The following is an 11,610-nucleotide window of genomic DNA, read 5'->3' as shown; positions in this document are numbered from 1 at the left end:
CAGGCTGAGACTCCGATTGGAAATATGGTGGAGAACTCCACACAGCTGTTCAGCACACTCCTTCAGGACCTTTGGGTTCACACCATTCAGCCTCTATGTTTCCCCAGAACTCTTCTCACCTGCTCAGTAGTGAAGGCGAGTCTATGAAGACTGGAGGGTTATGTGGGAGGGAAGAGCTAGGTTGATCTTAGAGTAAGTTAAAAGTAGGTTTGGGGCGCCAAGGGAACATAGTGGCTAGCACGGCACTATTACAGCTCAGGGCAGAGGTCAGAGTTCATTTCCAGCGTCTTCCCTGTGGAGTGCTTGGGGTTTCCCTGGGTGCTCTGGTTTCCTCCCAGTCTAAAGATGTACTGGATAGGTTAATTGGTCATTGTAATTAGGCTAACATTAATTTGGGGTTGTTGGGAGTTGCAAGGTGGTGTAGTTCGAAGGGCTGGAAGGGCCAATGCCACATCGTGTTGGTAAATAAAAATAAATAAATAAAAGATAGGCACAACATCGCTGCAGTGCTCCATGTTAAATTGCATTACCATTCAAACATCTTACACACAGAAACAGGCTTGTCAGCCCATTTAGTTGATGCTGAACAGACCCTGACAAGGGTTCTTCAATGTAAAACATTACTGCCATTTCCCTTTCCACAAACACTGGCTGACCTGCTGAATATTTTGGTACTTCTGTTTTTATTTCCAGTGTGTACAATTTGTTTTTATTCAAAGGTTAATCACTTTGGATTGGAAAGTCATTCTGAGACTGCCTTTCCCCCCGGTGATAAACAACTGTGATCAATATAGCAATTACAGGTGTTAATGAGAGGTGGAATGTGATGGTGTCAGACTCAATTCCTCTTGCACAACTGAGGACACAAGAAATCTGAACTAGAAAGATCAAATGGGCAATGCCATCCTGTTTCTGTACAGAATACTAACTTCTCAAAAAAAAGACCACTTTTCTGTTATAAAGTTGGCATTTTATTAATAGACTTTCCTCCAAGAACGTATATACAAGTGGAAAGGAAGCATTGTATTCCTCTTCTGAAGGCTGGGGTGAAATACATCAAAATCCACTTTACGAATTTTCTTCAAGTAGTCGTCAAGGATAACCTGGAAAGTATTAAATTTTGACCGTTCAGTTTAAAAATTCAAAAGTAACCAGGATGCCTTCAAAGGCGACCTCATCCTAGAACCTTACAACCAATAAAGATTAACAAAATATAAGAACATAAGAAATAGGAGCAGGAGTCGGCCATCTGGCCCATCGAGCCTGCCCCGCCATTCAATAAGATCATGGCTGATCTGTCTGTAAACTCAGCTCCATCTACCTGCCTTTTCCCCATAACCATTAATTCCCCTACTATGTAAAAACTTATCTAACTGTATCTTAAATATATTTACTGAAGAAGCCTTAACTGCTTCCCTGGGCAGAGAATTCCACAGATTCACCACTCTCTGGGAAAAACAGTTTCTCCTCATCTCCGTCCTAAATCTTCTCCCCTGAATCTTGAGGCAATGTCCCCTAGTTCCAGTCTCACCTACCAATGGAAACAACTTTCCTACTTCTATCTTATCTATCCCTTTCAAAATTTTGTATGTTTCTATAAGATCCCCTCTCATTCTTCTGAATTCCAGAGAGTATAATCCCAGGTGACTTAATTTCTCCTCATAGGTGAACCCCTTCATTCCTGGAATCAACCTGGTGAACCTCCTCTGCACTGCCTCCAAAGCCAGTATATCCTTCCTCAAGTATGGAGACCAGAACTGCACACAGTACTCCAGGTGTGGCCTCACCAGTACCCTGTATAGTTGCAGCATGACCTCCCTGCTCTTGAATTCAATCCCTCTCGCAATGAAGGCCAACATTTCGTTTGCCTTCTTAATAACTTGTTGTACCTGCAAGCCAACTTTTTGTGATTCATGAACAAGCACTCCCAAGTCCCTCTGCACAACAGCATGCTGCAATCTTTCACCACTTAAATAATAATCTGCTCTTCTATTATTCCTTCCAGAGTGCATGATCTTACATTTACCAAAGTTGTATTCCATCTGCCAGACCTTGGCCCACTCACTTAACCTTAACCTATCTACATCCCCCTGCAGACTTTCCACATACAGTTTGCTTTTCCACTCAGTTTAGTGTCATCAGCAAATTTTGCTATGCTACACTCAGTCCCCTCTTCCAATGTAAATGGTAAACAGTTGTGGGCCCAGCACCGACCCCTGCGGCACCCCACTCACCACCGACTGCCAACTGGAGAAACACCCATTTATACCAACTCTCTGCCTTCTATTGGTTAACCAATCCACTATCCATGCCAATACACTTCTTCCAACTCCATGGATCCATATCTTATTTATAAGTCTCTTGTGTGGCACCTTATTGAACACCTTCTGGAAATCCAAATATGTGACATCCACCTGTTCCCCTCCATCCACTGCACTCATTATGTCCTCAAAGAACTCCAGTACGTTTGTCAAACAGGACCTGCCCATTCTGAATCCATGCTGCGTCTGTCTAATGGAACCACTCCTTTCTAAATGTTTCACTATTTCTTCCTTAATGACAGCTTCAAGCATTTTCCCAACTGCAGATGTTAAGCTAGCTGGCCTATAGTTGCCCGTCTTTTGCCGACATCCTTTTTTAAAAAGTGGCGTGACATTTGCTGTCTTCCAGTCCGCCGGGACCTGCCCATTGTCTAGAGAGTTTTGATAAATGATTACCAATGCGTCTACTATAACCTCCGCCAATTCCTTCAGCACCCTGGGATGCATCCCATCAGGACCAGGGGACTTATCTACCTTCAGGCCCTTTAGTTTGCTCATCACTATCTCTTTAGTGACAGTGATTTTATCGAGGTCCTCACCTCCCATTTCGTCCATAACATCCTTCTTTGGCATATTAGATGTGTCCTCCACTGTGAGGCCCGACACAGAATAGTCGTTCAATGCCTCAGCCATTTCCTTATCACCCAATATCAATTTCCCCTTCTCGTCTTCCAAGGGGCCTTCGTTGACTTTAGCCACCCTCTTCAGCTTTACATTTTTATCAAAACTTTTGCTATCTGTTTTTATATTTTGTGCTAATTTACTCTCATACTCTATCTTCCCTTTCCTTATTTCTTGTTTAGTTGTTCTCTGTTGCTTTTTGAAGTTTTCCCAATCCTCCAGTCTCCCACTACTCTTTGCAACTTTGTACACATGATACTATCTTTTATTTCCTTAGCTATCCAAGGCTGGCTCTCCCCACACTTACTGTCCTTACTTTTGACTGGAATACACTTTTGTTGAGCACTGTGAAAAATTGCTTTGAGAGTATTCCACTGTTCCTCAACTGTCCTACCAAATAGCCTGTGCTCCCAATCCACATTAGCCAACTCCTCCCTCATCCTGACGTAGTCTCCCTTGTTCCAGCATAATACACTATTTCATCCTCCATCTGAATGCGAAATTCAATCATACTATGATCACTCTTTCCAAGAGGATCGCTGACTACAAGATCGTTAATCTTACCTGTCTCATTGCACATGACTAGATCTAAGATAGTATTTTCCCTTGTAGGTTCACTAACATGCTGCTCAAGAAAGCTATCAATGATGCATTCTATGAAGTCCTCCTCAAGATTTCCTTGACCAACCCGATTCACCCAATCTATGTGGAAGTTAAAATCCCCCATGACAACTGCCGTTCCGTTCTTACAAGCCTCAGTTATTTCTTGGTTAATTGCCTCTGCCACTGCAATGTTTTTATTAGGTGGCCTATAGACAACACCCACCAGTCATTTTTTTCCCTTTACTTTTCTTAATCTCTACCCAGATGGACTCAACATTCTGCTCTGTAGATCTTACATCGTCTCTCACAATCGCCCTGATCTCATCCCTTATCAAGAGCACCACCCCACCTCCTCTGCCTTCCTGCCTATCTTTCCGTATTACGTGATACCCTTGGATATTTAATTCCCAGTCGTCTCCACCTTGCAACCAGGTTTCTGTAATGGCCACTAAATCAAATGCCTTGGTACTGATCTGTGCCACAAGTTCACTAACCTTGTTTCTAATACTACGGGCATTTAGATAAAGTGCTCATTATACTCATTGTCCTTTTAGAATCCAGTGACCTATGCGATTTTTGCTTTTTACTTTTATGCACTCTACTCTTACTTTTTTCCTCACTAACTCTAGCTTTGGTCTCTGCATCACTTCCCTCATCTTTTCTGTGTGGGTTCCCATTCCCCTGCCAAATTAGTTTAAAGCCTCCCCAACAGCACTAGCAAACAATCTCCCTAGGACATTGATCCCGGCCCTGCCCAGATGTAGACTGTCTGGATGGTACTGGTCCCACCTCCCCCAGAAGCGGTTCCAATGCCCCAAGAATCTGAAACCCTCCCTCCTGCCCCACCGCTCACGCCACATATTCATTCTAGCTATCCTGCTATTCCAACGCTGGCTAACACGTGGCACCGGTAATAATCCTGAGATTATTACCTTCGAGGTCCTACTCTTTAATTTATCTCCTAGCTCCCTAAATTCAGCTTGTAGGACCTCATCCCGCTTTCTTCCTATATCATTGGTACCTACATACACCACGACAGCTGGCTGCTCACCCTCCCCTTTCAGACTGCCCTGCAGCCTCTCCGAAACATCTCTGACCCTTGCACTGGGGAGGCAACACACCATACGGGAGTCTCGTTTGTGGCCACAGAAGCTCCTCTCTATTCCCCTTACCATGGAACCCCCACCACAACAGCTCCGCCACTCTCTTCCTTGTCCTCATGCACAGCAGAGCCACCCACGGTGCCACGATCCTGGCTACTGCTGCCTTCACCCGATGAGCCATCTCCCCCAACAGACTACAAAGCAGTATATCTGTTTTGGAGGGGGCGGACCGCAGGAGACTCCTGTACTACCTTCCTGCTACTACTCTTCCTGTTGGTCACCCATTCCCTCTCCTTCCTTAGATCCTTAAACTGCGGTGTGACCAACTCACTGAATGTGCTATCCACAACGTTCTCAGCAACTCAGATGCTCCAAAGTGAGTCCATGCACAGCTCCAGTGCTGCCATGCGGTCTATCAGGAGATTAGAAGTGTCACAAATACATCAAAACATACAACGAAATATGTTGTTTTCATCAAATCAGCGAGGAATGTGCTGGCCAGCCCACAAGTGTCACCACTCATCCGGCACCACAGCATGTCCACAACTCCCCCACCCTTTGGGTATGTGGGAGGAAACGGGTGAACCCGGGGGAAGACCCTGTGGTCATGGGAAGAATGTCCAATTCCATTCCTAGACTCATAGAAAAGAACAGCACACAAACAGGCCCTTTGGCCCATCTGGTCCATGCCAAAAACAAAAGCGGCTCACCTGAGGACTGGGAGAAATTCAGAGTCCAGCAGAGGAGGACAAAGGATTTAATTAGGAAAGGGAAAAAAGATTATGAGAGGAAGCTGGCAGGGAACATAAAAACTGACTGTAAAAGCTTTTATAGATATGTGAAAAGAAAAAGATTGGTTAAGACAAATGTAGGTCCCCTACAGACAGAAACAGGTGAATTGATCATGGGGAACAAGGACATGGCAGACCAATTGAATAACTACTTTGGTTCTGTCTTCACTAAGAAAGACATAAATAATCTTCCGGAAACAGTAGGGGACCGAGGGTCCCACACAGGAGATTAGTGTGCAAACTTAAGGCACATGGTATTGGGGGTAAGGTATTGATGTGGATAGAGAATTGGTTGGCAGACAGGAAGCAAAGAGTGGGAATAAACGGGACCTTTTCAGAATGGCAGGCAGTGACTAGTGGGGTACCGCAAGGCTCAGTGCTGGGACCCCAGTTGTTTACGATATATATTAATGACTTAGATGAGGGAATTAAATGCAGCATCTCCAAGTTTGTGGATGACACGAAGCTGGGCGGCAGTGTTAGCTGTGAGGAGGATGCTAAGAGGATGCAGGGTGACTTGGATAGGTTAGGTGAGTGGGCAAATTCATGGCAGATGCAATTTAATGTGGATAAATGTGAGGTTATCCACTTTGGTGGCAAGAACAGGAAAACAGGTTATTATCTGAATGGTGGCCGATTAGGAAAAGGGGAGGTGCAACGAGACCTGGGTGTCATTATACACCAGTCATTGAAAGTGGGCATGCAGGTACAGCAGGTGGTGAAAAAGGCGAATGGTATGCTGGCATTCATAGCAAGAGGATTTGAGTACAGGAGCAGGGAGGTACTACTGCAGTTGTACAAGGCCTTGGTGAGACCACACCTGGAGTATTGTGTGCAGTTTTGGTCCCCTAATCTGAGGAAAGACATTCTTACCATAGAGGGAGTACAAAGAAGGTTCACCAAATTGATTCCTGGGATGGCAGGACTTTCATATGAAGAAAGACTGGATCGACTAGGCTTATACTCGCTGGAATTTAGAAGATTGAGAGGGGATCTTATTGAAACGTATAAAATCCTAAAGAGATTGGACAGGCTAGATGCAGGAAGATTGTTCCCGATGTTGGGGAAGTCCAGAACGAGGGGTCACAGTTTAAGAATAAAGGGGAAGCCTGTTAGGACTGAGATCAGGAAATACTTCTTCACACCGAGAGTGGTGAATCTGTGGAATTCTCTGCCACAGGAAACAGTTGAGGCCAGATCATTGGCTATATTTAAGAGGGAGTTAGATATGGCCCTGGTAGCTAAAGGGATCGGGGGTATGGAGGGAAGGCAGGTACAGGATTCTGAGTTGGATGATCAGCCATGATCATACTGAATGGCGGTGCAGGCTCGAAGGGCCGAATGGCCTACTCCTGCACCTATTTTCTATGTTTCTATTACAACTGCTTTCTTCCATTGACCTGTACTGCCCTCCATACCCCTCCCATCCAGGTACCGATCCAAACTTCTCTTAAATGTTGAAATCAAGCTTGCATGTACTACTTGTGCTGGCAGCTTGTCCCACACTCTTACAACCAATCTTCTATATTCGAAGGAATAAAGTCCAAACCTATTCAATCTTTCCTCATAACCCAGGTCCTCCAAACCTGGCACCATCCTTGTAAACCTTTGCTGTACTCTTTCAACCTTGTTTACATCTTTCCTGTAGGTAGGTGACCAAAACTGTACACAATACTCCAAATTAGGCCTCACCAACGTCTCATACAACTTCAAGATAACATCCCATTTCCTGTACTCAATGCTCTGATTTATGAACCATTTCACCACTTTAATTCTTTGCAGTCTTCAATAAGCCAACCTCTTTTGTTTGTTTGTTTAGCTTCATCAAATCTTATTTGTCAATACATCTTGGGTTCAACGACAGTCACACAGAATATTTATTTATTGAGATACAGCATGGAACAGGCCCTTCGAGCTGCACCACCCAGAGATCCAATTTAACCCTGGTCTCATCACAGGACAATTTACAATGACCAATTAACATGCTAATTGGTACATCTTTGGACTGCGGGAGGAAACCCACAGGGTCACACGGAGAAAGTACAAACTTCTTCCTAACAACAGTGGGAAAATGTATTATTAAAAACTCAGTCACAGGGTATAAATTGCAACTGACCGCATGAACACATTCCCACTGTGTTATAGGGATGGCACGGCAGTGCAGTACCGGCTGTACAAGATCTAGGTCCTCAAACCAATTGACAGAAACACACAAACAGAGACAGATGTTTCAATGACAACTTTGACAAGAATATTTTTGCATTACGGCAGCAGCAGAAACCCAACTCCACATCAGGGAGAGAACATAGAACACTACAGCACATTATAGCCACCATGTTGTGCTAACCTACTCAAAAATAAATCTAACCCTTTCCTCCCACACAACTCCCCATTTTTCGATCATACATGTGTCTAAGAGCTTCCTAAATATTGCTAATGTACCTACCTCCACCACCACCCCTATTACCACACACCTCAGTTTTTTGTATTTTCTCTCCATTTAGTATGGGGGGTAGAAAAACTTTTCTCTGACAACTTTCCTCCAATCATTTTAAAATAAGACCATAAGACTTTGGAGCAGAATTAGGCTGTTTGGCCCATCAAGTGTGCTCCACCGTTTCATCATGACTGATCCAATTTTGCTCAGCCCCAGTCTCCTGCTTTCTCCCTGTATCCCTTCATATTCTGACTACTCAAGAATCTATCAGCCTCTGCCTTAGATCTCCATACAGACTTGGCCTCCACAGCTCTCTGTGGCAAAGAATTCCAGATTCACCACTCTCCGGCTAAAGAAATTCCCCATCTCCATTCTAAAAGGATGCACCTCTATTCTGAGGCTTTGTCTTAAACTCGCACACCACAGGAAATATCCTCTCCACATCCACTCTAGCAAGGCCTCTTTCACCATTTGACAGGTTTCAATGAGGTCACCCCTCATTCTTCTGAATCCCAGCGAATACAGCCCAAAGCCATCAAATGCTTTTCATATGACAAGCCATTAAATCCTGGAATCATTTTTGTGAACCTCCGCTGAACCCTCTTCAGTTTCAGCGCATCCTCGGTAAGATAAGGGACCCAAAACGGCTCACAATACTCCAACCAAGGCTTCACCAGTGCTTTATGAAGTTTTAACATTAAATCCTTGTGTTTACAATCTAGTCCACTTGAAATGGATGCTAACATTGCATTTGCCTTCCTCACCACAGACTCAATCTGCATATTGTTCTTGAGGGAATCCTGCACGAGGACTTCCAAGTCCATTTGGACCCCAGTTTTTTGCATTTCCTCTCCATTTAGAATATAGTCAACCTTTTCATTTCTTCTACCAAAGTGCATGACCATACACTTTCTGACACTGTATTCCATCTGCCATTTCTCTACCCATTTTCCTAGTCTGTCTAAATCTTTCTGTGGCCTGCTTCCTCAAAACTACCTGCCCTCCACCTATCTTCATATCAACTGAAAACTTTGCAATAAAGCCATCAATTCCATCATCCAAATCATTGATAGATAAGGTAAAAAGTTGGTCCCAACACAGACCCATGTGGAACACCACTAGTCACTGGCAGCCAACCAGAAAAGGCTCCATTTATTCCCACTCTTTGTGTCCTGCCAATCAGCTTTATCCGAGCTAGAACTAACCCCCTTGTTTGAGCTATTTCCACCCTGGGAAAAAGTCTCTGGCTATCCACTATCCATGCCTCTTATCGTCTTGTACACCTCTGTCGTCACCTCTCATTCTCCCTCACTCCAAAGAGAAAAGCCCTAGCTCACTTAACCGATCCTCAAAAGACAGAAAAGGTTGGGCAAAAGTCAGGGAGCTGCAGCAGATAGAAGTACAGAAATAATGTCCAGAGATAACATACCGTTTGCAAAAATGCTGGGTAGGCCCTCGAAGGGACTTTTCCATAGAAGGACCTAGCCTGAAAAAAAAACAAGAAGTTATTGAGAAATAATTCACCCTTCTTGTAATAATTCCAGAAAAAAAGAAATAATTGCAGAAATATCTGGAAATCCAGAGCAACACAAACGAAATGCCAGAGGAACTCAGAAGGTCAGGCAACATCTATGGAGGGCAATAAAGAGTTGGGAGTTTCAGGCTGAGACGCTTCATCGGGACAAGAAAGGAAAACGGAAGCAGCCAGAATAATGAGGTAGAGGGTGAGAAGAATGAGCTGGAGCAGAGATCAGAGGGGAAGCAGTGAGAGGGTGTAGCTCACTCCCATCGAGGAGCTGCGGCTACATTAGTACGATATGAGGAACTGCTGTGTGCTTGTCCCATGACACTCAGGGGCATGAGTTATATTATTTTCTCTATTTTTTTGTAACAATATTTTTCTGCTATCATTATTATATGTACTATTTACTGTGTGGAGCTTCTGGTTCTGTGTTTTGCACTTTGACTACAGAGGAACAATGTCTCATTTGGCTGTATTCATATCAATGGTTGAATGACAATTAAACTGGAAGGGAAGGCTTAAACTTCTTCAGGATAGGCCTACACCAAATATCTGAAATGTTAAACTTACTGATTGGATAACATATTGAGGAGGGGCAGAGGGGAGAGAAAAAAAACAGAAAGACATGCCAACAGGTGTCCCACAGTCAGAGGTGGCAATATGGGAACACTGAAAGAATGAATTAAAACAATAAAAGTACATACATGTTCAAGGTGAACATGAGCCTGACTTGCAACATCAAACACCACATCCCTCACATGCTTTTCACGATTTCCCCGAATAAAATCTTCCTGTGATGCACCATGCTGGAAGAGTAAAACCAAAGGAACGTTAGCAATGTGGAACACAGTACTAAAATGTGCTACTGACAAAGAATGCATGCATTAACAGTAACTATTTCAACCTTCCATAGTGAACATAGAACATAGAAATCTACAGCACATTACAGGCCCTTCGGCCCACAAAGTTGTGCTGACCATGTAACCTACTCTAGAAACTGCCTAGAGTTTCCCTACCACACGGTCCTCTATTTTTCTAAGCCCCATGTACTAAGAGGCTCTTAAAAGACCCTATCGTATTTGATTCCACCACCAGCACCAGCAGTGCATTCCATGCACACACCACTCCCTGTGTGAAAAACTTATCCCAGACATCCCCTCTGTACCTATTTCTAGACACCATAAAACTATGCTCCCTCGGTTTAGCCATTTCAGCCCTGGGAAAAAGCCACTGACTATCCACATGATCAATGCCCCTCATCATCTTACACACCTCCATCAGGTCACCTCTCATCCTCCATCGCTCCAAGGAGAAAAGGTCAAGTTCACTCAACCTATTCTCATAAGGCATGCTCCCCAATCCAGGCAACATCCTTGTAAATCTCCTCTGCACTCTAGTATCCACATCCTTCCTGTAGTGTTGTGACCAGTACTGAACACGGTAATCTAAGGGGCGGGGGGGGGGGGGGTCTGACCAAGGTCTTTTATAGCTGTAACATTACCTCATGGCTCTTGAACCCAATCCCCTGGTTGTTGAATGCCAACACATAATATGTCTTCTTAACAACACTGTCAACCTGCATAAGCACGAAGAAATCTGCAGATGCTGGAATTTCAAGCAACACACATAAAAGTTGCTGGTGAACGCAGCAGGCCAGGCAGCATCTATAGGAAGAGGTACAGTTGATGTTTTGGGCCGAGACCCTTCGTCAGGACTAACTGAAAGAAGAGATAGTAAGAGATTTGAAAGTGGGAGGGGGAGGGGGAGATCCAAAATGATAGGAGAAGACAGGAGGGGGAGGGATGGAGCCAAGAGCTGGACAGGTGATTGGCCAAAGGGATATGAGAGGATCATGGGACAGGAGGCCCAGGGAGAAAGAAAAGGGGGAGGGGGGAGAAAACCAGAGGATGGGCAAGGAGTATAGTGAGAGGGACAGAGGGAGAAAAAGGAGAGAGAGAGTAAAAATTAATAATAATAATAAATAAATAACAGATGGGGTATGAAGGGGAGGTGGGGCATTAATGGAAGTTAGAGAAGTCAATGTTCATGCCATCAGGTTGGAGGCTACCCAGATGCAATAAATGGGACGTGGAATTAAAATGTGTGGCCACTGGGAGATCCTGCTTTCTCTGGCGGACAGAGCATAGGTGTTCAGCAAAATGGTCTCCCAGCCTGTGTCGGGTCTCACCAATATATAGAAGGCCGCATCGGG

The 11,610-nt window shown here is 44.3% G+C and overlaps 1 protein-coding gene across 4 annotated transcripts in view; it reads right to left on the bottom strand.

The window, feature by feature from the left end:
* Positions 1 to 957: 957 nt before the first annotated feature.
* Positions 958 to 11,610, bottom strand: part of ndufaf6 (NADH:ubiquinone oxidoreductase complex assembly factor 6) — a 47,498-nt gene continuing 36,845 nt past the window's right edge. For all 4 annotated transcript variants that reach the window (XM_063042541.1, XM_063042536.1, XM_063042518.1 and 1 more), the window contains 3 exons: positions 10,103 to 10,204; positions 9,306 to 9,362; positions 958 to 1,103 (listed from right to left, as the gene is read on the bottom strand). In XM_063042541.1, the coding sequence (XP_062898611.1) occupies positions 975 to 1,103; positions 9,306 to 9,362; positions 10,103 to 10,204 (288 nt within the window). In that variant the 3' untranslated portion in view covers positions 958 to 974. The remainder of the gene's footprint in view (positions 1,104 to 9,305; positions 9,363 to 10,102; positions 10,205 to 11,610) is intronic.

Source organism: Mobula hypostoma, chromosome 1 (assembly GCF_963921235.1).
Source record: "Mobula hypostoma chromosome 1, sMobHyp1.1, whole genome shotgun sequence".
Classification (NCBI taxonomy): domain Eukaryota; kingdom Metazoa; phylum Chordata; class Chondrichthyes; order Myliobatiformes; family Myliobatidae; genus Mobula; species Mobula hypostoma.
This window is presented reverse-complemented; position numbering and strand designations above follow the sequence as displayed.